The sequence below is a fragment of the Musca vetustissima genome, unplaced genomic scaffold (assembly GCF_032173495.1).
Source record: "Musca vetustissima isolate MV318-11 ecotype Yass unplaced genomic scaffold, APGP_CSIRO_Mvet_v1 utg5251, whole genome shotgun sequence".
NCBI classification, from domain to species: domain Eukaryota; kingdom Metazoa; phylum Arthropoda; class Insecta; order Diptera; family Muscidae; genus Musca; species Musca vetustissima.
The window spans coordinates 46712-71306 of record NW_026885056.1 but is presented as its reverse complement, the minus strand read 5'-3'; the positions used below and the strand labels follow the sequence as shown (position 1 = coordinate 71306).

General features: G+C 35.5%; 5 protein-coding genes across 5 annotated transcripts; 1 reads left to right on the top strand and 4 right to left on the bottom strand.

The window, feature by feature from the left end:
• Window positions 1-838: 838 nt before the first annotated feature.
• Window positions 839-3344, bottom strand: LOC133332149 (transcription factor grauzone-like). The gene is made up of 6 exons (XM_061540528.1): window positions 3221-3344; window positions 2830-3156; window positions 2262-2763; window positions 1272-1644; window positions 1058-1202; window positions 839-939 (listed from the first exon to the last, which is right to left on the bottom strand). Exons 1-6 carry the CDS (start codon window positions 3342-3344, stop codon window positions 839-841), a joined length of 1572 nt encoding a protein of 523 aa, XP_061396512.1.
• Window positions 3345-4169: 825 nt separating this feature from the next.
• Window positions 4170-6974, top strand: LOC133332148 (transcription factor grauzone-like). Its single transcript, XM_061540527.1, has 5 exons — window positions 4170-4283; window positions 4369-5147; window positions 6102-6311; window positions 6389-6761; window positions 6825-6974. The coding sequence occupies exons 1-5, from the start codon at window positions 4170-4172 to the stop codon at window positions 6972-6974; spliced, it is 1626 nt and encodes a 541-aa protein (XP_061396511.1).
• Window positions 6975-8011: 1037 nt separating this feature from the next.
• On the bottom strand, window positions 8012-10051 carry LOC133332147 (transcription factor grauzone-like). The gene is made up of 5 exons (XM_061540526.1): window positions 9940-10051; window positions 8993-9873; window positions 8728-8937; window positions 8286-8661; window positions 8012-8200 (listed from the first exon to the last, which is right to left on the bottom strand). The coding sequence occupies exons 1-5, from the start codon at window positions 10048-10050 to the stop codon at window positions 8012-8014; spliced, it is 1767 nt and encodes a 588-aa protein (XP_061396510.1). The 5' UTR covers window position 10051.
• Window positions 10052-12605: 2554 nt separating this feature from the next.
• Window positions 12606-19312, bottom strand: LOC133332178 (WD repeat-containing protein 35). Its single transcript, XM_061540559.1, has 11 exons — window positions 19288-19312; window positions 19106-19217; window positions 18742-19029; window positions 18376-18521; window positions 18150-18312; window positions 16884-17254; window positions 16638-16821; window positions 15425-15528; window positions 15056-15354; window positions 12868-14577; window positions 12606-12798 (listed from the first exon to the last, which is right to left on the bottom strand). The coding sequence occupies exons 1-11, from the start codon at window positions 19309-19311 to the stop codon at window positions 12606-12608; spliced, it is 3594 nt and encodes a 1197-aa protein (XP_061396543.1). The 5' UTR covers window position 19312.
• Window positions 19313-21145: 1833 nt separating this feature from the next.
• Window positions 21146-23354, bottom strand: LOC133332146 (transcription factor grauzone-like). The gene is made up of 5 exons (XM_061540525.1): window positions 23244-23354; window positions 22277-23172; window positions 21658-22096; window positions 21417-21563; window positions 21146-21334 (listed from the first exon to the last, which is right to left on the bottom strand). Exons 1-5 carry the CDS (start codon window positions 23352-23354, stop codon window positions 21146-21148), a joined length of 1782 nt encoding a protein of 593 aa, XP_061396509.1.
• Between the last annotated feature and the right edge of the window lie 1241 nt (window positions 23355-24595).

The window sequence follows — 24595 nt, the reverse complement described above, 5'->3', positions numbered from 1 at the left end:
TTGTCGATTTCCGTCTGTTGCCTAGCCACTAACGGCACCGCCTAATTTCGGCATTTTGAAGGCTTTAGCCGCACTTTCTTGACGAAGGGGGGCTGTAATTTGGCTTTAGTAGATTCACTCCCAATTATATACAGTATGTCAAAAATAAGTTTACACATTGAATAAATAATAAGTTTCTTCTCAATTTTCTTAGTAATAAACATGTTTTTTCATTAAAGTAATTTTAGGTTAGAAGGACATACACTTAGCCAGTTTAGGCCTGTTGTGCGCATCTGAGGTGTTCCGTAGAAATACACGTTAGTCTGCTAGTTTCTTTTTATTTTGCGTTATGATTTGCTTAGTTTTGTCTTCATTTGGGTCACCCCATAACATTTTCAAAAAGTTTTGTGGTTCTCATTCGCCCATGCCCTCATTTCTTGGCGCGTTGCGCTAGAGGGTTTGGCGGTATTCACATCTATTGTGGGTAGTGCACTGGCATTTATAGCTAGTTGTTTGGCTATATTGTTGCCTGTGACTGAGTACCCATATAATTGGTACGGGTCCACGTTGTGAGAAGTTAATAATGGTATTTATAAATTCCAACACAGTTTTGGATTTAACTATTTGGGAGGATATTGTATTTATAGCTTGTTTGCTTGTTTGCTGTGATTATATTTGTTGTATTTGGTCCTAGATTGTAACTTAACCAGTTAAGACACTCCGTTATAGCTTATATGTCTGCCCGTAGGATCGTGCTGTAATCTGTAAGGCGAAGAGAAATTTCATTACCCGGTTCTTCAATAAAAAAAGTCCCAGTCCAGTCTTTCCTTCTAGTTGAGAGCCATCAGTGTAGCAACAGTTACCAGCAGGCATCTGAACTAGATAATTCCGTAAAATTGTATGCAGTGCCTATTGAATACGGTTTACCGAGTGTCGAATTCATTTCATAGTCTTCTCTCGCTGTCAAGGCATTACATGAAAAATAAATTTAAATTGTAATTTTATCTGGCAATGTACATCTTCATTTAGTAATATATACATTACATTACATATAATCACATTTGTATCTACGTGCTACCTATAACTTTAGATTTCTTGGATGCTTCCCATTCACAGGAATGTGACTTCTTAATGTGAGAGTACATATTCGCCTTCGAATTAAACATTCTACTACAAAAGCGACAATTGTACAATGGTTCTCCTGTATGCCCGGCCATATGTTCCTATATAATTAGGAAAACAAAATTTGATCAATTATTAGAAAAATTAGAAGTTGAAGACAACCCGTGTACCTTTAATGTTTGTTGACTTTTGAAAGTCTTTCGACACTCCTCACAAGTATACACCTGGGTACTGTGGGTATTTTTCATGTGACACGCCAATGCATGTTTATTTTTACATATTCGCCCACACTGTGGACATTTATGCTGTTCGGTATCATGAAAACGTCGTAAATGTTGTCGCAAATTATCTTTGTCTTTTAGCCAACTTTCACAGCCGTCGCGGGGACATTTCAATCGCGGTCCACTCGATTCGAAATGTGAGCGTACATGCTTCTCGAATGCCTGTTTGTCGTGTATTTCCTTGGCACATACATGACAGATGTTGGTAGCTTTATAATGGCGATTTTTAATATGAATTTGTAGGATGTACTCGTTGGCAAAGCTAAAAAGAAAAAATATAAAAAAACAAGTTAGGTAAATAAATTGAACCAAAAATAAAAAAAAATGAATTTTGGCTTAAAATTAAAAGAAAATCAATCGCTCGGCTTTATCGAACTTTTTAAAAAATTCATCTAAAATCCGTCAAGATATTTATTTCTTGACATAATCCCCATGCCATTGAAAATTGTCTGTCAAAAATGTATCCTCTAAAGAAACGAAGATCGTCTAAGACTTTTAGCAAAGCTTTCAAAATACCGATACACCCCCTATAATGGTAAATACACGGTTATACGGGGTTATATCTAAAGACTATATCCAAGATCTATTAATAAGGTCACTCAGGTGGCAATCGAAATCGGAAAACAAGTCTATTGTCAAAAATTTGGACTTCGTTTACGTTTTCATAATGGAAGTCAATGATATTGACAGCAAACTTGAGTGACAGCTGATATCCAACTGGTCTCCCTGGACGACCTTATTTACAGGCATAGGCTCAAAAGATATTTTGCTGTTGATGTAACACCTTTTACTGTTGTGTATTTTCCCTAACATAACCTTTGTGCCTTTGAACCTCTCATAAATTATCCGCTTCTTTTAATTACAAATTGATTTACTTACGCCTTCTTTGGATTACAAATCACACAGTAATGTGAACGCTCCGTTTTCGGTACATGCTTTGCCCGGTGATGTTCCAATAAATTTTTCCTCGCAAATTTCCTCGAACATTGATCACACTTAAAGCTTAAATTTATTTCCGGTTCATGATGACGCCGATAGTGATCCTTTAGGGCGGTATTATTCATATATGTTTTTCCACATTCGTTACATTTAAAAGAATTCGGGTCTTCATGATAATAGGCATGCTGCAAGATATCCGACGGGCAATCCAATTTGCGTTCACAACATTTTATATGTGGTTTAGTATCCCCATGTTTTTCCTTATAATGCGCTACGATATCACAAAAATCTTCACTATAATACTGACATATTTGACAAAACATGCGAATATGTTTTTTAATCAATTCCGAATTCTCTTCAAGTAGGCGAAAATAATTTCGTCGTTGTTTCTTTGAAAGTTTTTGGGATTGCTTGCGATTGGAACGGGTGGTGGTGGTGCTGGCTTTTTTATTTGTTTCCTTATTGTGTAAATCTTTTGAAAATATCGCCAATGGTTTTGAGTCTTCACTGTCGCTATCTGAATCTCCAGCTGGCTGTGTTTCGTCTTCTGCATGAGTGTTCTTGTCCGTTATTATTTGTTGTCCTCCATTTGAGCTATCTATTCCATCGGTCTCCAAGGCAATATTTAAAAAAGGATCGTCGGTTAGTGTATCCTCCTCCGCTTCGAAGGGATCTGATCCCTCCAAAAATTCCTCCTTAATGGTGATATTATCATCTCCCACAATATTTCTTGCCACCGCCGTTCCCAGCTGAGCATGGGCTGCTGTTACATTTTCATAGAATTCATGAAAATCGGCCAATTTATTCCAGCAATCATCACATATTTCATTGTTATCTGTTGAAATGGGCTAAAGTTTTAAAGAATTATTAAATGATATTGAAAATATTATGTATGGAACTGCTACCAACCTTGAAATTCAAATGTTTTTCAATCATATACGAAATATTGTATTCCAAGGCATGTTTTCCAAAAATCGGTAATGTAATTTCCTTATTGTTCACTAAACATACAAAGCAAAGCATTGTTGTTGTTGTTGTATTTTTTAATTAATGTTTTTGTTGCATTCAGTTTTTTTTATTTTTGTTCTATTTATGCAGTCTGTTTGTTATATGTTTAATAAAGCAATCAGCTGATTTCATTAATACTACAATAGGTGTGTTCGTTTACTATATAATTTGTACAAAATACTGGATGTTGTTTGTTAACGCAAATGTTCATAAAAAAATAAATAGGCAAAAAAAAAAATAAATAAATAGGCAAAAACCACAGTGTTTGGGGCGGAATTTAAAGTGGCATGAGACACTGACACTGACACTGCCACCTTCACGGGTATAAATGTATTTCATGGGATTTTTGTGTATTGTATAGGTAGAATTGTCTCATATTTCGATATAGTTTTGATTAGTTTTTTTTTTTAATTCGGATAGCTGCATCTTTGTAGTATTTCACTAAGGCAATATATGCCCTAATGTCATTAGATTTTAGTATTATATCGATTGAAGGGTGATAAATTCCGAGTTGTTCTAGATTTTGCAATAAAGAACGTCTGGTATTTCGGTCAATGTCAGGGCAATTAAAGGTGATGTGGTACATAGTATGGATGTCAACACAATAACATCTATCGGAGCTGGTTATGTTATTTCTGAGGAATTGATGTTTCATCTGATTGTGGCCAAATCGAAGTCTAATTGTTGTTGTAGCGAGTAAACGAACGAACCTAATGTGCAGTGCATACATACATACGTATGTATGTGAGTTTGTATACGGCAAATCCGTCAGATGATTCGCAAACGCATATCTGCAATTGTTTATAACAAACAAAAACATTTATTAAAACAGTAACAAACATGTTATGCTGTGTGTGTGTCTGCAATGCATCCGGTGTTGCCATTGGTGTCTTTGGAAATATCGGAACCCAATTAAGCATAGCCCAGACAATCGATAAACACTTGTGGTTTAAGGTAAATAATCTCTCTGGAAGCAATTATTGCCTTGCCTAATCAATTCGTTATTTTTCCTCCCTTCCATCCGTCCTACCCCAACAAGCCCAAATCCAATGACAAAATATGTGAGAATTGTTGGAGAACCCTCAAAGAATTCCACGAATTCTATGAGACTGTCCAAAAAGCCCACAAACAATTGGAAGAAAATGAAACGGTGCTCATCAAAGAAGAAGAAGATGAAGGACATGCCCCAGAATCAGTAACAACAATTAAAGATGAATTCGATGAGCCATCGGAAGAAGAGAAACCACCAAATCAACTTGAAGTTGAAATGGAAACAAATCTAAGCAATATCGCAATGACGGCAAATGAAGTGGAAAAAAATCCTCTGGAAGATGATGACCACCATCATGGAATCATTGATGGCGATGTGGATGGCTATGATTCACAACATGATAGCCTCTATGATGCTGACTATGTAGCAGCATCATCAGCACCATCATCTTCTTCTTCGTCAAGTTCCTCAGCCGAGGACGATCATCAGCCAGTTGAAACCGGCACGACAAATGAAAAGATATCGAAAGTTAAACGGAAAAGGAGAAAACAGTCCATGGAAGAAAGTAAAAAAGATGAATCGATTGCACCGCGTAAGAAACGTAAAAGATTGGACCCCAAACTAACCGAGCAGATGATACAGAAACACATCTCGATGATATGTAATCTGTGTAATTTCGATTGCAAAACATTTGTAGAGGTTGGCAAGCACTTTAAAGAGTGTCACCCGAAAATAAAACCCTATATAATGTGTTGCAATAAACGTTTTACCCGGCGCCATTATATAGCACAACATGCCCTGCAACATGAGGATCCAAATTGTTTCAGGTATATATAACAAAACTAAATCGGGTTGTAACGTAGAATTAAAAAAAAACAAAACAAATTATTGAGTCTATTACAGAACCTGCAAGAATCGCAATGTGAAAAGTCATGGTACAATTATAAAAGGTAACAGCAAATCCCAGCTGATTTGATTCCAACGTAATACTAATGTCAATATGAATTTGACAAATTATGTTTTTAAAAATCACCCAACAGGAAAATTGGGAACGCATACAATTTGAAATTGTTCTTTATTAATGTGCTCCCGTATTCAATTTACTCAATCTGCCTGCGGAAAGTTTGAGGAAGCAAATCTTTCTTGATGGAATTACTCGCTATTCCCAGCATTGTCATATGTGTTACAATTATATATGGCAATGGCTCAATTAAAGGAAAGATGTGGAAGCGATAGAAATATAAATTTGATAGATTTTCATTCATGTTTTTCAATTTTTATTTTGAGGATTCGAAATATTCCATTTTCAAAATAAAAATAATTTGATGATAATTTGTTTGTTTGTTTACATTTTTCTGTCAAATGAGTTGACACTAGTAGAACTTACAACAACAAATTTCCATGTGGTTGTTGTATCGTTTTTTGTACAACAACACTTGCTGTTACCTTTAATTATTATACCATGGTGAAAAGTATTAATATTTTCGAAATGAGGGAAACCGACCATTTGCTATGCTAATTTTTAACTTTCTTAAAAAAACCCAAGTATAAAGTCATTATATTCGACCGGGTCGATCTGTTCCATTGCAATTACACAAATAATAATTTCTTCGGGACTAAGGATTACCGCCAAAGATTTGCCCTTAAAAAATTCGTTATAAACAATTTCATCTGGGTATACTTTATGGGGCCCACTAAATTTTTTGTAGCTTCTTGAACGTGTATAGCATACATAAATTCCAATAAACATATAGATTTTCGCCTTTTTCTTTTCCTTTCAGATGTGAAGAATGTAATAAGTCCTTCAAGACCACATACAATTTACATACGCACAATCTCTCATTTCATCAACACGAAGAAGATGGAGTACACGCCTGTGAATTTTGTCCACAGAAATTTCCGCGACGTAAACTCTTGGAGTTTCATAAGCCAACACATATACCCAAGGACCAATGGTCATTCTTTTGCATGAAATGTCCAACACCGAGGCCGTATGTTTCTCACACAACAATAATAAAAACTCCTCCCCCAAAAAAGAAAGTAAAACGTTCTCCCTATATATTTACAGTTTTGCCAGTGAATATTTGCTGAAGACCCACGAAAGTGTTCATAAACGAGAAACAAACATCTGTCATGTTTGTGCCAAAGAAATCAAAGATAAATATCTATTCGAGAAACATGTACGCCTTCATTTTGAGGATAGTGGACCGCGTGTTAAATGTCCCTACCCGGATTGTGAAAGTTGGCTAAAGGATGAATATAATTTAAAGGATCATTTGCGTAGGCACAACAGTGAGGGTATTATCTATAAATGCCCGGAATGCGACAAGGTATGTAAGAATCGTAAAGCTTTGTCGCAACACAAACGGAATAATCATTCCAATCGTCAGTATAAATGTTCGCAGTGTGAAAAGGTGTTCAAAAAGGCAATAACATTGAAGGTACGTTTGAAATATGAAAGGTAATTTTTTTGATAATTCAATTTTTTTCGTTGATTGTTTTAGGAACATATGGCCCATCACACAGGTGAAAGTCTCTATAAATGTCCCTTCTGTCCGAGAACATTTAATTCCAACGCAAATATGTATTCACACAAAAAGAAACAGCATTCAATGTTGAATGGTAAAAATAAAAGTGATAAGGCTGCCTTTTGATTTTAATATGCGATGACAGTATTTTTTTATATGTAAGTGATTTAAAATATTTTTAATTTAATTTATTTTTTGTATTATTTATTAGTATTTAAGAAAAATCTAACGAATAATAAATAATATGAATTTCAAATTATCAGCCTTATTCTGTATATTCGCTAGGGAGAGATCACGCCTGTGAAAAATGTCTTGCTTTCACATTCTCGCCTCATTCGGAATGATTAGGGAGAAGCAAAAAATGGGAATTTCAGTTGTAATGTGTGTTGTCACATTGTAATTTAATTTTGTAATATTTTTCATTATTTAATACTTATATATTTGTAGTCAGCTCCCTTTAAATGTATTAGCGAAAATTTCCGAATAAGAGGAAAGTGCAAATGCGAAAAAATTTTCCAATAATGTCATTGACAATTGGCTTCATTCGTTCACGCAGCATGCTGGATAGCACTTTATATGCAATGGGAAGGAGTCTTATTCCTCTATAGTCTTGACTCTTTTTTATACACGGGACACGGGATCCCGAGGTTCCAATCATTGAGCATGCATTTATCTTGCCAAATTGTACTAATTAGCTGGTGTATGTTCCTTTCCAGCTTCTGACCACCAGTCTTGAATAGTTCAGCTTGTAACCAATCGGCATCCGCTGCTTTATTATTCTTCAGCCCATTGGTATTCAGACCTCAGCTTGGCTAGGTGGTATACACTCTATACCGTCATTTATCATTGGTTCTGGGGTATCCTTCTTCTTTGCTGCCAGAAGTTTTCAAAATGCTCCTTCCAGATCCTAAGCACGCTGTCTGTATCTGTCATCAGGTTTCCTTCTTAATCTCTACAGGATGTCCACAATAAGGCTGTTGTTAATATGTGTTGATAATGGGCGGCTCATTACCATACTTTTAAATTACAAAACTACCATTAATACAAATAACCACCATTTCTTACAAATAAAAACACACATTTTTTAAACAATAAAAATTTAATATAATTTAAAAATTATAACTAAATAATATTTTTTATATATATTAATAATATACACATATTTACAAAGAACTAAGATTTTGATTTTTTATTAAAACTTGAGCACTGCCAGTTTTATTTCTACGCCACTCCTCCCATTCGATGGGATGGGCCCGTTTTTTATGAGCATGCATATTGGCATTTGAATTAAAGGTTCGCGGACAAAATGGACATTTGTATAGGGTTTCACCCGTATGCTGGGTCATGTGCTCCTAAAGAAAAGAAATAAACAAAAGGATAATTAATTAACAAAAACTGTTACTGTTTGCTTTAGACCTCCTCCTCCAAAATACAAACCCTTAATGAAATTGCTTTCTTAAACGTTTTATCACATTGTTCACACTGAAATGTGGCATTGGAATGACTGTAACGTTTATGATTTGTCAGGGCACGACGATTTTTCACCACTTTATCACATTCGGGACACTTATAGATAATACCCTCGGGATTGTGTCGTTTCAGGTGCTGCTTTAAATTATCCTCATCTTTTAGCCAACTATCACAGTCGGGATAGGGACATGGTACACGGGGTCCGCTCTGTTCGAAATGCAATCGAACATGCTTCTCGAACGAATGTTTATCACGTATCTCTTTGGCACAGACATGACAAATGTGTTTGGCTCGTTTGTGTTGCATACTTGTGTGTATGTTCAGCAAATACAAACTGGCAAATCTGTAAAAGGGTAAACCAACAAACCTTTTATTGCGATTCTTAAATAAATTCAAAAAAAAAACTTACGCCTTTGGTGCTGGACATTTGTCACAAAAGAATTGCCACTGTTCGCGTGGTATATGTGAGGGTTTATGCAATTCCAATAGATTTTGTCGGGCAAACTTTTTGGGACACAAATCGCAGGCATAGGTTCGCTCTTCTTCGGGGGCATGATAATTCAAGTTATGTGCCCTCAGACCACATGTTGTGGTAAATGATTTATTGCACTCGTTACACCTAAAACAGAAAACATATCAATTACCTTTCGAATTTTGAAAGTAGGAGTACGTACTTAAAACAATTGGGATCCTCATGCTTGAGAGCATGCTGTGCCACATAAAATCGTTTTGTAAACTTTTTATCACAGCACATAATATAGGGTCGTATCTTTGGATGGAATTCCTTAAAGTGACCGACAATGTCAGCAAATGTCTTACCCACAAACACACACAAACTACAACCCATTGGTATGTGTTTCTGTATCATCTCCTCGGTATGTTGATGATCGAATCGATATTGCACTTTACGTTTTTTCTTAACATCATCGGTTGTTTGCTTGCCAGACGATGATTTGGTTTTCCGTTTTCGGTTTTGAGTGGGTTTTTTCTTCTTCTCCTCCTGCTGCTCTTGCTTGACAGTGCCTTCCTCTTCTTCTCCGTGGGATGTAGACTCCTCATCACTGTATTCAGCGGATTGTCCTTCATCGTCCTCGTCGTCATCATCGTCCTCATAATTAGATCCCTCATTTTCAGATTCACTATCCGTTGCATGAGATTTTTGCTCATCATCCAAAGGATTACTTTGCCATATATCCATTACTTGAATATCCTCATCTTCCAATTTGCCATCGATTTCACCTTCCATATCCTTTTGAAAATCCTCCAAGGGATTCTTTTCAGGTTTTTCGTCGACATTACCGCTTTTTGGCGTATCACCAATTTCAATTTCTAATTGCAGTATATCACTGAACACTTCATCGTGTTCCTGTTTAATGGAATTTGTGCTAGTTGGTATCTCCTCCTGTTTAATAACATTCAACAATTTGTGTTGTTTTTTGTTAAGTTGATATTCGGCATGTATTCGTTCGGCTTGTTCATAGAATTCATGGAAGTCATTGATACGTTCCCAGCACACGAAACATATATGGGATCTCAGTTCATCATTTTCCATGGGCTATAAAACAACACAACAACAAATGGTTATTTTGTGTACCACAAATGATGATTTGTCTCCTCCTACCTTAAACCACAAATGTTGTTGTATGATTTCTGACATTTTCAATTTCTTGCCATCCTCCTCGTAAATACCCATGGTATTGGTGTTTTCCAGGAGACAAACACAGCACAACATTTTCAAGAGTTTATTTGTTGGACAAATATCCCCTTGGAAATAGTTTTTTTACTATTTTAATGACAAATAAAAACGTTCCTCCTGCCACAAATAGCGAGAAGAACAAATGACCGATAACGAAAGGAACTCAAAGTAAAAAATGGAAAATTTACGAATGAGATGTGATAGGCACAGCGAGTATTGTTGAGAAAAAGACATAGGGCAAATAGAATTGAATTAATGGGAAATATTCACTTTATGGAACTATGTGAACTACTACTCGTTCCCTTTTCGATTGGTTGAACAGGATTGCCAATTTTGTTTTTAGAATAATTTTTAATGTAGAAGCGGAAACAATGGCCGTTAACGGTCAAATAATATCATGCACAATCGTGTTTGCAAATGTGTACCAGCAAAATTGCCTCAGGTCTTTGGTGCAGAATCGCTTTTGGTAAAACTTTTTGAACAGAATAGAGGTATTATTTTATAATTTTGTTTTTGTTTGACAGGTAAGACAACCAGCATTTCGCCAAATTAACATAAATAAATTAGTTTCAAAAGTTGCGAAGGAATTCATGGATAAAATTCAACAATGTTTGAATTTGTGCAAATTTTTGCATCAAAATGTGAGTGAGTATATTTGATTATTTTCATGGTATTACTAGTTGTTAAAAATAACTTTAAATGTCTAATTATTTTAAAACAAGTCTAGTTTTGGGATCGGTCGGGTGTTGCGAGGCCATCGGCAGAATAAGAGGAGGTAGTGGGCCGAAGGTAGAATAAGAGGAGGTTGTGACGAAGGTTGGGTGGGCAAAATGTGAGCCATCAACACGGATTGTGTTGAGGGGGATGATGCATTGTGTATTAGTGTAGTGTGTATTCATGTGTTGTTTGCAAATTTTTTATTGTTGCATGTTAAGAGCTAGGGGAGTTGCCAATCTCCTACGCGTCTTCCCGGGTGGCGGATGGGAAGGGGGTCTCATGATGTGCAGGGTGAAACTGACCTAGGTCAACTTTTCTCTGCACTTCGTGGAAACCTTGGGGATCTTCGGATCTCGGATCCACGGATCAAAAAGATCGGGGCTGTGCCCTTAAATTAATAAATTACGATGGTCAATAAGAGAAAAAGGTGCAGGGAGTTAATAACCCAGTACCAGCGGCAATCGCTGTTGAGATCACAAGCCACGTGTTGTCGAGATCAAGCGATTGTGATCCGGCTGCTCTATGTGTGGATGCCACGGGCAAGATGAGATTCGTAAGGAAATTAAAAAAAAAAAATTACACGCACTCTCTCCATCATGAGCTCCAGATGGAGACGATCTCATACCCGAATCTAATTGCTCGAAGCCGACTTCTGACCTGAAGCCTAGCCTGAAGCCCAAACCGGAGCAAATGCCAAAGTAAAACTCTACTGAGAGCATCCCGACACAAACATGTGTTGAGGGCTCTGCCTCAAAGCCTGATTCCATTCATAGGGACAAAGGTGAAGCGCATAAGCTCAGCCACCTTCACCCAAGTAGACGATGACTTCGCGTCTGACTGACCCATTTCCCTCATATGCGGCTGTCGCTGGGCAACAAACGGCGGAGATCCGAGTGCGCGCGTTAAACTGGACTTACACCATATACTTTTTTATAAGATAAAACCAATTGTCGAAGAATTTTTTCCACTCCGATAGACCTACAAAATATGTTTCTGGAATTCTTCGAGTGAGAGCCGATGAGTGAGTGCCTGCTCGAAATTCAACGAAATCGAACGTAGACTTTAGGCTAGTGCTGTGAAAGCGTGGGAACTGGTGCATTTTTTTACTTGCACCAATAAGCTCGTTCTCTTTTAGTAAGTCATTTAATATAGCGTGTTCTCATTTACTCTCCGAGCATTTTCACTCTGCATACCTCTACTTCAGGCAAAAAATTATGGTGCACCACTCAGAACGGACCGTCCTACTCTGCTTATACGGAGCAGTCGCCACATGACCAATATTACCGACTATCGCACGGAAATGTTTACGACTTAATTTCCTTTTTCCGAAAATAGATTTTAATGGCACCGTAAACACAACAACAAATGGGCGTACGACAAAGTGCCACAAGGTATTTAGCGGTTATTTGAATTGGAAACCGTTCGTCCATTATAAACCTGAGAAGAGAGGATAGATTGGGGATATGATGGCTGATGGAATTTGCTGGTGTATATTCCGGAGAAGAAAGTTAGAGTATCAATCTAATATTTACCACGACATCTACATGTGAGATGTCAGATTGTTTCCAACTCTTCCTTATCGTAACTTCAATGGCATCCAAGTTTTGCCGAGTACAGTTATGATCCCTACAGTAAGTTTGATCTCTCTTCTTTCTACATAACACATGGATGTATGTCAATCCGAACATTACAATGGAAATGATAGGTGGCGTCAGGCCTGCATCCAGTTTTTTTCTTTATTTTACCACGGTTTTGAGAAAATAATAGAAATTACTTTAACTTTTTTGTTTTTAATTAGTCTAAAGTATATATTAATTTTATTTACTTTTCTACTGAGACCATAAATTAAATATTGCTTCAAAGAAGAATTACACTTAAACTTCCAATGTCATGGACATTATTAAGGCATGACACAATGGACAGGTTCGATGTCGGGTGATTTCCATTGGTGCTGCACAATGATGACATGTACCACAAATCCAAATATTTGCTGTGGGCTGGGTTATGGGTTTGCCCGAAGATACGCATGGTGGAAAACGGGCGCCACAGCTATTACATGCCGGTAAGCTACAAAACAAAAAGGTTTATTATTATTTGCAACACTGGTTATTGGCTCTAGTAGAGAAAAAAACTTACCTATCCGGCACCGATGTTTTACACGCATAACATGTTATAAAATCCTCCTTATCATCAATTGGTTCATTTTTCGAGAAAATATTAATGGCCAATTCTTCAAATTCTTTCAGCGTCTCCTCGGGCAACTCTGTCAGCGATTCTAATTTAATGAAGGCCTTCGAACAAGTACCAAATGATCGATCAGCACAACTGGCCAAAGCTAAAAGACTATAAATATCTTCGGGTTTTAGAACATCTTCATAATCTCTTAAACGTAGCGCGGTAATGACAGCACTGTGAACAATACCAAAACGCAACTGTCGTTGTGCCAATAACATGAAATGATATGCCTCGGCACAATGCCATATTTTTTCAATAGTTGCCGAATCTTCAAGACTTAAGGTATCCATTATAGTTATACGATCGACATTGTAATTGGGTGTCTCCTCCGAGCTGGCAACTAAACTTTTTAAATGTTGTTCTGCCAATAGGCCGGCTAGAACATATAATTTTTTGATACGCAACATATCAGAACCTTTTTCCGTTTCCTTTTCAGCCAATTTGGTCATTAGGCGTGCTGCATCTAAATAACGTCCAGCTTTTCGTTGCAATTCTATGGCTTCGGGTAGCCGATTTTCTTTTAGCAATTCTGCAGCATGTTTGCTTAGTAGGGTTGTAACTTGAGGCATTTGGAATTTTTGTGCCAACTCCACGGCTTGACCCCATTGTCGTAGATTGACACAGGTATTTACTGCTGATTTGGGATCACCAAATTTCAAAAAAGCATTTACAGCCTCGCTGCACATGCCCACCGAGGATAGCATTTCTGCAATTTTAGCCAATAGAGGACTTTTTTCCGGTAACTTATCTATGCATTTTTCCAATTCATCAAATTGTTCCAAATGATAGAGAGAATTCATTAGACCCTCAATATCATGCGACTTTTCATAATACTCTTTGGCGCTTTCCCATGATCGTAGATTTGCAAAATGATGGCCAATTTCTCGCCATGCCAATTCCATTTGTTGATCGGAAATACCCGATCCCATACGATATAGCTGCACCACCCTAAACCAATCGCATAGGGAGATGCGTAAATTAATTGCCAAGTCCCGACGATCTCCATCAATATACAACTTTTCCGCCTCTTCAAATTCGCCATAGAAGGCAGCAATCTCAGCTTTTTGCAACAATTCCGATGGTATATTACGTAGCCTCTTGATCAGCTGTATGCCCTGATAATTGGCACAGCGTACAAAAGCATTTTCGGCCACATCAAGTTCCAGCTTTTTCAATGCTGCCTCGGCCAAGAGACGCCACAAACGTGGATGTGGATTGTCCTCAATAAATTGCTTGGCATCTTCCAAGCCGACATGTTGTAATAAATCATCGGTATCACGTAAAGATTTCACCTTCAATTGCAGGATATGACTAATGGAATTTTGAGTTTCTTCACCACTGATAATGTCATCCAGTAGGACACTGGTTATTTCTAAATCTTCAAAAGTACATATATATCCGGAGCATGCAATGGGCTCTTCGGGATCATTGCCACGGAAAATGTACATGCGAGTTTTCTCCATCAATGCCAATAGAAGGGGATTATCCTTGGCCCAACAAATTGCCCAAACATCTTTACGTTCGACACGACTGAAGTTCAGTTGGGTTTCGCGAGCGTCGTCCAGATCCAATAGTGTCATTACGCCATTATAATCAATGAGAGCAGCACGACTGAAAAAAAAGCGATTTAAAAGAATTTTTAGATTATGGTTTGGATTAGGTTTAATCAATAATTTGTTAAAAGCTGTACCGGAGCTTACAGAGACTTTACAAATTCTTTCTGAACGAATTTATTCACTTAGAGATCTACAAAATCCACTCGATTTCAAACGTCACGTGAATGAATCCTGTTCACAAATTCATTGGTTTATATTTGACGAATACGCTATGGAATTGACATTCGAGAGCGAGTGGATTTTATAAATCTAAACGCACTTTTTGGTTTATAAGCTAACATCAGTTGATTGTTCAAACAGCTGTTTTATTATTTCTGTTTATTCATCATTTATTTGACGTGTACTCAAAGGGAGATGACAGTCTAAATAACGCGCTTTACGCCAACCGAATATGGTGTAAATATAGCCTAAAGAAACGAATCTATTTGACTAAACGGAACAAAATTTTCCAACTATTCTTTTTTAATACTTACGTTGAATTTGAATTAATGGCCATTTTAATAATTTTCACACCAACTTTATGGCGATTCCTTAATGCAACATTCGGTATACTATATTCATTTATAATACCCGATTCTCGTGCGACTAACAGAATTTTCTCCGACAAAGCCAATGAACATATAGGATCACCGTTCGTCTTGTTATCCCTCTCATCTTGTCGCCCTTTGGTTGCAAGTTGCAAGTCTTTAGCCATATCCACACCAGTTGGTGTATCATCGATATGAAAACGTTTTTCTTTGCGTGATTTGACATTATGCAACTGTGAAGCACTCTGGAATATTTCGAATTTTTGAAATTAGTTTATTTGGGAAATAAGTCTACAAAAAATAATAAAAACTTACCTTAGGAGTATGATAGTGCCACAATAATATTTCATCTTTTGAAGCTATGACTACATAATTTGAATTGATCCCGATAAAATTTGGACACACCTCGGTGTATTTAGCTAATGGAAGACAATAAAGAAATCGAGATTTATAATAAAGATTACACGATTTTTTTGAAAAAAATCTAGATAAACAGCTGATCTTCAGGGGTGATTTCGATTATATTTTAGATTTTTTTTATTTTCACAGCTAAATCTGCTCTGTCAATTCAATCTGTTTTACAGAACTTTTTTTTAAAACAATTCATATGACAGCTAACTAGTGACACAGCTGATATTCCTGGCTGACTTTAGGTTTACAAATTATTACAAAATATTGTTCGTTTAGTCAAAAGTCCAGTAAAAGAGGGTGAATTGAGAGAGTAGATTTGACAGTTGTGTTATTGAGTATTTGCAAATTCTTACAACAGAAAGTTTACTCAGTAAGAATTTTCTTGTACTATCAGCTGATATTTAATCAGCTGTTTTGTTATGTTTTGTAAATAAACAACAAAAATTATTCTCAAGGCAATTAACTATTTTGTAAATGTTATTGTTATTTTGTATCAATTAAAATTAAAAAGGATGAATAAAACAACCATTGTTCTAATTTGGTTAGCACCAAATTGTTGTTTTAATCAGATGTGTCAATTTTCTATCTTGAGAGCGAAAATTTCGTATCTACTCTCTGCAAATTCTTATTGAGCAAATGTTACTGCGAAAGTAAACAAACGAATATTTTTTGCTCAAAAGAATTTGTTATTGAACAATTTCTTCACACCAAAATTTCGTAAATTCTCAAAAATACTGATGTCAAATCTGTTATCTCAATACACTTTCCTTTAATTTAAGGTCGAAAAGGACCAGATGATATCATTTGTGCCAAGACCTATAAATAAGTTCATCCATGGATACCAGCTGCATATCAGCTGTTTCCCAAGTTAGCTGTCAACAATCATTATTATGAAATGATCACCATTATGAAAACGGAAACAAAGTTTAAACATTTTTCATTAGTTTTGGAAAAAAGCTGACTTTCGCTTGGTGTGTGACCTTATTAATAGATATTGGATTATATCATCCGTTCTGTCAAAATGAACTATTTCTATTTTGAAATAATCGTAATCACATTTGAGATGGCTTGTTGCATTCTTCTCGACTTGTTAAACGGGTCATGAACTTTAACTTACAATCCACAGTAGTTCCAATCGAATTACACAACATTAATTGATATAATTTATCATCTGGATTTTTACGCTCCACAGCTGATAATGCCAATTCCTTTAGATTACCACTAACACATTCCACGGCCAATACACAATGTTCATTACAGGCAGCCATTGCCAGACAGGGTTCGACCTCCTTAAGAAAACTCTAAAAGAAGAAACAAAATATTTAAATTTTATATAAAAATTTTATTTTTCAAAATCCCTTACCTGATTCGAAATGGTATTCCAAAATGTTATCACATTTATATTATTCGCTTTGGCATGATTGGCATTAAGAAACACCACCGTCTTCTCGAAAAAACACCATACATAATCCGGACGTATATTTGCAAAATATATAAACGAATCAACAGCCATTGCGATACGTAACGATTTACCTTCCCATGATATGGATGTTATTTTATTACCGGGAACTTTCAACGTTCGATATAAATGTCCATAGGGTGAATAGAAACTAACTTGATTCAATTCTTTTGTAGTTGAGACATCGTCAAGGCGGCCACAGATTGCCAATACAGAACCATCATGATTCCATTTTGCATCGGTAATTGTCATCGGTGTGGTAATTATGATGGGATCTGAAATGGAAAAGTATTTAAAATTTAAAAACAATGGTAAAGACGGCTTCTCAGGGCATTCGTAAAATGCATATTAAATCTTATTATTTACTCGAGAAATTTCTTTATCTCTCTCTCCCTTTCACTTATTTTCAACATTTCACAGTGAATATTTTCACGTTCTTATTCCAAATGAAATTCGAAAGTGAGAAAATTCGCCAAGTGAGAATATTAATTATGAAAAATGAAAGTGTGTCATTATGGTATTTAGATTTTTATTTAGATTTATAAATGTAATTAAAATAATTCAATTATAATGAGGCGAGAAAGGAATTTTTCACTAGCGAGATTACTCCCAAGAAGATCTATTAAAAGGATCACCCAGCAAGTGAAAGTCAGCACTTTTTCTCAAGTCTAATGTCAAAATTTTGGCCTTTGTTTACGTTTTCATAATGGAAGTTAATTCACAATAATGGATTTTGACAGCAAACTTAAGAAGCACCTGATATCTAGCTGGTCTCCCTGGACGACCCTATTTTTTGGCCTTGCTCCCTAGCCCAAGATCTATTAATAAGATTACCCTTCATGCGAAAGTCAGCTGTTTTTTCTGTTTTCACAAGTCTAATACCAATACCAACAAATTGAACTTTGTTTACACTTTCATAATGAATGTCAATTCACAATAATGGATTTTAACAGTAAACTTTAGAATCAGCTGATCTCCCAGGATAATCTTATTTTATTAAGATGCCTTGTCCTAACCAGTATCCAAATCGAATTTGTTTCCTTGAAAGAGTAAACTTTTTTTAACTGAAATTACGGAGTATTTTTTTTTACTGGAAAAATAGACGAACGCACCTATTGCATTTTCTTTTCAATATATAAAATAATTTAAAACAATTTTGTATTCACTTACTATCATCATTTTCATCTACCATCAACTGGGCTTTGCCATTCGCATAACATATGGCCAAGACTGGTCGGTTGCCATTAGTTTTACCACTAAACCAATTCAAAGCAGCCACATGATTCGGACGATTGCTGTTATTAGGAGCGGTACATTTCATATTCAATTTCATCTGCAAAAGAAAACAAATGATGTAAAATAAAATTTCAACATAAATTTATAGGTTTTAATATACCGCAAAATTTCCTTGATTGTCATAAAGATGACATTCACCATTGGCCAAACTGAAGAGAATTAAACGATTATCGGGACTCCATTGGACACCGCTTAAATGGGTGTTCTTTAGCTCTTTGCCCCAAATACGATTACCATCGACGGAACCTTTTTCGAAAAAAAAGAAACAATAAATTAGATTCTGGTATAGTTAATCATTTTACCGGACATTTTAAATTTATTAGCTAAAATATCTCTTTTTGGCTATTCAGAATAAACATCATTGACTAATATCTCTGGCAGTCGCCCATCCTCCAACTAAAATATTTATCCAGAGTTTGACTTTAAAAAATTCTTATAGTTTTGCTTTTTTTTGGTTGCCACTCACCCACAATTATCGCACCATCAGCATAAACGATGCAAATTTTCGTACCATCCGATGTCCAATGCATACCATTTACCGTTGATTTTTTACGATCGTTTGTCATCTCCTCATACCACGAACCCTTGTACAGCATCCATACCATAATGACACCATCCACATCCGAAGATGTTAATTTCTGTTGGGCATCATTCCAGACCACCACTTTAACAGCATTTTTGTGACCATCTAAGGTTTGATTCATGGACAAATTTGATACGGCTGCCAAGCCGCCTTTATTTTGGCCATTTGAAGCTATCCGGAAAAATAACATAAATTTATAAGAATTTAAATAATAAAAAGTAATATATCGATATGTATAAATAATTACCCTGTTCCAATTTCAACACCTTTAACAGGCCTTCTGTGCCAGCAACTGCAATGTAACCATGTTCCTTGTTCCAGGATATACAATTCAATTGTACATTGTTTGGTATGGCAATCTAATAAAAGAAATAATAAATTTATTTGGATTTTTTTCATATTCTCAAAAATTGTTTTTAAGCTTTATACCTTTTTACTTAAATACACAAACATTTTTTCCTTAAAATAAAAACTTTATACTGAAGTTGTGCGTCTTCTTTTCTTGTCGTCAAACTTTGTTGTGTAGAGAAAAAAAGAAAACTCGTTTCCATAGCAATTTTATGGCTGTCGATTTTATTTTCTTTTTTCTAGCCATGGATAACAACACCAACTGTTGCGTACCTTCTTCTCCTTATTGACCACAACAAACAAAACAACAACAGCTGTTAGATTTGCCCGGCTAATTCAACAGGTGAGTATGACAAATCGTATTTTATTGAAAATTGTGTGTGTGTGTGAGAGAGACACATGATCCACATTCAACAGGTGAGTGTGACAAATAGTATTTTATTGAAAATGGTGTAAGAGAGACACACATGATCCACATTCTCTTTGGTTTGAAGAGAGTCGTTTACAAACAAAAAGAAGTAGAAGAAAAATGGGGTTTGCAAATATTCGGTTTTTTGCAGAAGGAATTAAGTCTTTATAGATTATCTAAAGGGAGCATTTTAAATGCCAGATGAAAGGAAGGTTTATATTGTTGCAACTTTACCATGGGAAAGTAGCAAAAGAGATAAAATCATCAGATTACATTGACCTATTCAATATAACTTTCCGCTCCATGCCATCCTGTTACTTCCAAATATAACATTTCTGGACCTCTTTAAAAATCGATAGTCAACATCGAACATTGTTAACATGTACAAAACTATGCATACTAAATTTCTCGATCTCGAAATCCACATTCACCGATGGTTCAAAAACGGCAGACAAACCCAGCCTTGCCTTATGGATGCCTTCGTTGGACATCGAAGCTTCCTTCACGTTAGATAACAACTGCTATATTTTCTCGGCGGAAGCTTATGCAATTATTGAAGCTTTAATGCTAATCAAAACCTGTGATCCTGGGAAATATGAACTCATCACTGACAGCAAATCAGTCCTTCAGGATATTGGATCTCAAAACTAAAGAAATACCCATCCCTTTATTTAGAGAATAAAATATGAGGCGTAACAAATGTCTAGGCAGGCCTTCACTATACACTTTCTACAGGTGCCTATCCATAGCGGCATCGATGGAAACAAAATTATGTAACCATAATCCAACCGATTCTTACCCAAAATTATGTCTATCTGACATGAGACAACTCGAAAAATCTTCGGCAGTCACTTCTTGGCAAGAAAAATTGAATGAAAGTGTATACGACAGACGATTTTACTCATATTATCCCAAAGTCAACTGTATTCCTTGGTTCCGAAATGCTAAAATGTCCCGAAATGTCGCAACAACAATAATTAGACTTCGATTTGGTCACAATCAGATGAATTAACATGACCAGTTTAAAAAAAACACGCCTTTTAAATTCTTAAAAAAAAATATATATTTTTTTTAAATATCCACGCCTTTTAAATTCTTAACAAAATATTTTTAAAAAATCCCATTAAATTCTTCCTATTAAATATTAGCGAAAATTTTCGCACAAAATGTCATCACATTCTCCCACTCCCTGCAATCCAGAATAACTAATTCTTTCCCCAAAGCGGATTATTTCGCTTTCGAACTTGATTCAGAATAAGGGAAAAGTGAAAATGCGAAAAAAATCGCTGTGAATTCTGGTTCAGAATAACTTTAAATTCACGGTGAATTGATGCCCAGAATAAGACTGATTATTTAGTTTTAATACAATGCCGATGTTGTTTATTTTTTAATAAACATTTTCCAATTCGCAAAATTTTATAATATATTAAAAAAATCTTCAGAAATCTTTTAACTAAGAAAAAACAGCATATAAATTTTATTTATAAACAAAATTAAGATTACATTTATAATTTCTATTTACACATACATTTACAAATTATTACTAGTTGGTTGTTTTATTATAGTCTGAGCACTACCCGTTTTATTCCTACGCCATTCTTCCCATTCAATGGGATGAGCCCGCTTTTTATGAGCATGCATATTGGCATTCGAGTTAAATGTTCTTGTACAAAATGGACATTTATATAGGGTTTCTCCCGTATGCTGGGTCATGTGTTCCTAAAGAAATCGATGACAAAAAAAATCATTTTTAAATAAAAAAAAATATTTTTCTATTTAATTGTTAATTATGCATACATACCCTTAAGGATATTGCTTTCTTAAAGGATCTATCACATTGTTCACATTTGAAATTGGCGCTCATTGTATGGCTATAACGTTTGTGATTTGTTAGGCCCACACGATTCTTATAGACTTTGTCGCATATTTCACATCTATAGGTAATGCCCTGTGGAAAAAAACAAAACAAAAAAATATACATGCGGAAAATATTTTATTAAAAAATGTGAGTTATATATTTTTTATGTAAACCCCCAGTTTACCTCCAAGTTGTGTCGTTTCAAGTGTTTCCTTAGATTATCTTCATCCTTAAGCCAACTATCACATCCTGGATAGGGACATGGAACCCGTGGAGTTGCCTCACCGAAATGTGAACGTACATGCTTCTCGAACGAATGTTTATCCCGAATCTCTTTGGCACACACGTGACACACATGTTTTGTTCTTTTATGTTGCATACTTGTGTGTACTTTGAGTAAATATGAGCTGGCAAATCTTGACGAAGGACATTTCGGACAAAAGAATGCCCATTGTTCGCGTGGTATATGTGAGGGTTTGTGTAGCTCTAATAGATTGCGGGCGGCAAATTTTTTCGGACATATATCACAAGCAAATATGCGTTCCTCCTCAGTGGCATGATAGTTGAGATCGTGTGCCCTTAGGCCACGTTTACTGGTAAAGTTTTTATTGCATTCGTGGCATCTGCAAAAAAAGAAGAAATTTTGATTTTTAAAATTATTTTTCTGCGGACCATGTGGATTCTTATTACAGTCCATTACGCCAAGATGCTTGGATTCATAATGAATATTTTTTTCAGAGTATTTTTAAGGTCTTTTACTATCTTTCCACCTTCTCTCTTTCTCTCTCTCTCTCTCTACTTACTTAAAACAATTTGGATCCTCATGCATAAGAGCATGCTGGGCTAAATGACATCTCTTCGTAAATTGTTTATCACAACATGTCACATATGGCCTCACTCTTGGATGTGCCTCCTTAAAATGTTCCACAATATCGGGAAATGTTTTACCAACAAATACACATAAATTACATCCCATAGGTATATATTTGAGGATCATTTCATCGGCATGTTTCTCATCGATCTTATATAGTTCCTTACGTTTTTTCCTTATTTCATATATACTCTGTTCCATAGGTGTTCGTTTTTTATGTGCTTCCTTTTTATCTGCTCTTCCATCGCTTTTCTTACGTCCCCTTTTTTTGACCACTTTCGTTGTACTTTCCTCCTCCGAGGATATAGAATCGTCTTCTTCTTCCTCCTCATCTTCATCATCATCGCTACAATCTGTTTCTTGTTCGAAATCATCGGAACATTCGTTATCCGATGCTTCTGGCATGCCATCCTCCATATCATTGAGAATATTAATTTTTAAACTGTGTAGCTCAGTTTTAACATCATCATCATTCTCGTTGTTTTCTTTAATATCCCCATCCTCTGTTTTTTCCTGTAACTCCTCCAAGGGATTATCAGCCTTTGAAATGGCGTCCTGCTCCTCATCATCATCGCACATTTTCGTTAAACTTTCACCAATTTCAATATTCATTTCCAATATATCTTCATATAATTCATCGTTGTCCGCATTTCCAACATTCGGACTAATTGCAGCTTCCTCCAACTTGATGTGGAAATGTTCCTTTTTCTCTGGTTTATTATATTCTTCATGAATTCGTTTGGCCTGTTGATAGAAGACATGGAAATCCTGTAATGCTTCCCAGCACACGGTACAAATGTGGGACTTTAGGGGATTATTTGTTTCGGGCTGTATTAAAAGACATTTAGATTACTTAGAAGATTACTATGGATCATCAATCATCCACCCATCCCACTTACCTTAAACCACAAATGTTGTTGTATGATATCCTCAATCTTTAATTTTATGCCCTCACTTTCATAGATACCCATTGTGCCGGTATTCTCCAGCAGACAAACACAGCATAACATTTTCTTGCTTTTTTGTTTTTTATGCGGGTTTTTATTTTCAGTATTTATTATATTTTGTTATAAACAAATCCAAAATTTCTCTTCTGGAACCACCTATTGGCAACGAAAACAAATGTTATGGTTTCCATGTGCTACCTAATGAAAAAGCGTCCCAGTACGACTGCTAAACAACTGTTATCAGTTGACAACATAACATAAGTTCACACAAGACAATCAACTTTATTGTGGACTTTAATCCCCCGTGACTTTTTTCCCTTCCTCAAATTGGAGATAAAAATAAACATAATGAAAGATTTTGGGGGACATATCAGCGATATTTCATCTAAATTAATGTTTAGTGTAATTTGTTTGTAGGTGTAAATTTTTCTTCAGATGGAATGGGACGAAGAGTCCCATTTTCGAATATTATATAGTTTTGGTAAAAAATATTATGTTGCTCAAAGTTTGGTTCCATGGTATTAAAAACAAAAAAAATTGTTTAACAAATTTATTATTATTCAGCCTTATTCTGGACATCATTTCACCGTGAATTTGTTCGCTTTTCCCTTTAAAGTTATTCTACACCAGAACTCGCAGCTAATTTTTTCGCCTTTTCACTTTCCCCTTATTCTGAATCAAGTTCGAAAGTGAAAAAATCCGCATTGGGGAATATTAGTTATTCTGGATTACAGAGAATGGGAAAATGTGATGACATTTTGTGCAACATTTTTCGCTAATAATAATATTCATGAAATATGTCTAAACAATATATATTCTATGACGACTTTGAATATTGTTAAATGGTTGTGTGCATTTTTAACTCAAAAATAAGAAATAAAATGTCATTGGAAATCCTCTTGATGACTATGCATGCTCAGCCAAATATCGAAATAAAATAAAAAGACACACAATTATGTAGTGAAATAACAAAATGCTGATTTTTTTAATTTAATCAAGATTTCTTCCAATTGCTTGTGTCTGACATTTTTCAATGTGGTTTTTGGCATCATAAAAATGTTATTTTATTTGTTATATGTTGTAGTTGTTGCACCAAACTGCATTAAAACAATTAACAGCTGTTTAACATTCCGTTGTAAGTCACCATATTTTCAAACTTTAATTTTAAAATATAACAAAATTTAATTACAATGGGGCAACACACATTACAACAAAATGATAACAATTTTATTTTTCTTCATTTTTTCGAGAGTCTGAATTACATCTGCAGACAAAATGTCCTATGTAAGCCTTGCAATAATTTA

Excerpts from the sequence above, each read along its gene's own strand:
- LOC133332149 (XM_061540528.1), bottom strand. The coding sequence starts at position 3,344 with ATGCTTTGCTTTGTATGTTTAGTGAACAATAAGGAAATTACATTACCG. Across the intron at positions 2,764-2,829 it reads TGGAGATTCAGATAGCGACA|CCAGCACCACCACCACCCGT; the intron begins GTGAAGACTCAA and ends CAAATAAAAAAG. Across the intron at positions 1,645-2,261 it reads ATTTGTAATCCAAAGAAGGC|CTTTGCCAACGAGTACATCC; the intron begins GTAAGTAAATCA and ends TTTTCTTTTTAG.
- LOC133332148 (XM_061540527.1), top strand. The coding sequence starts at position 4,170 with ATGTTATGCTGTGTGTGTGTCTGCAATGCATCCGGTGTTGCCATTGGT. Across the intron at positions 6,312-6,388 it reads AAATGTCCAACACCGAGGCC|TTTTGCCAGTGAATATTTGC; the intron begins GTATGTTTCTCA and ends ATATATTTACAG. Across the intron at positions 6,762-6,824 it reads AAAAGGCAATAACATTGAAG|GAACATATGGCCCATCACAC; the intron begins GTACGTTTGAAA and ends TGATTGTTTTAG.
- LOC133332147 (XM_061540526.1), bottom strand. The coding sequence starts at position 10,050 with ATGTTGTGCTGTGTTTGTCTCCTGGAAAACACCAATACCATGGGTATT. Across the intron at positions 9,874-9,939 it reads AACAACATTTGTGGTTTAAG|CCCATGGAAAATGATGAACT; the intron begins GTAGGAGGAGAC and ends GTTGTTTTATAG. Across the intron at positions 8,938-8,992 it reads GAGGATCCCAATTGTTTTAA|GTGTAACGAGTGCAATAAAT; the intron begins GTACGTACTCCT and ends TTTCTGTTTTAG.
- LOC133332178 (XM_061540559.1), bottom strand. The coding sequence starts at position 19,311 with ATGTTTGTGTATTTAAGTAAAAAG. Across the intron at positions 19,218-19,287 it reads TTGTGTATTTAAGTAAAAAG|ATTGCCATACCAAACAATGT; the intron begins GTATAAAGCTTA and ends TTCTTTTATTAG. Across the intron at positions 17,255-18,149 it reads GGTAGATGAAAATGATGATA|ATCCCATCATAATTACCACA; the intron begins GTAAGTGAATAC and ends TTTCCATTTCAG.
- LOC133332146 (XM_061540525.1), bottom strand. The coding sequence starts at position 23,354 with ATGTTATGCTGTGTTTGTCTGCTGGAGAATACCGGCACAATGGGTATC. Across the intron at positions 23,173-23,243 it reads AACAACATTTGTGGTTTAAG|CCCGAAACAAATAATCCCCT; the intron begins GTAAGTGGGATG and ends CTTTTAATACAG. Across the intron at positions 21,564-21,657 it reads TGAAACGACACAACTTGGAG|GGCATTACCTATAGATGTGA; the intron begins GTAAACTGGGGG and ends TTTTTTCCACAG.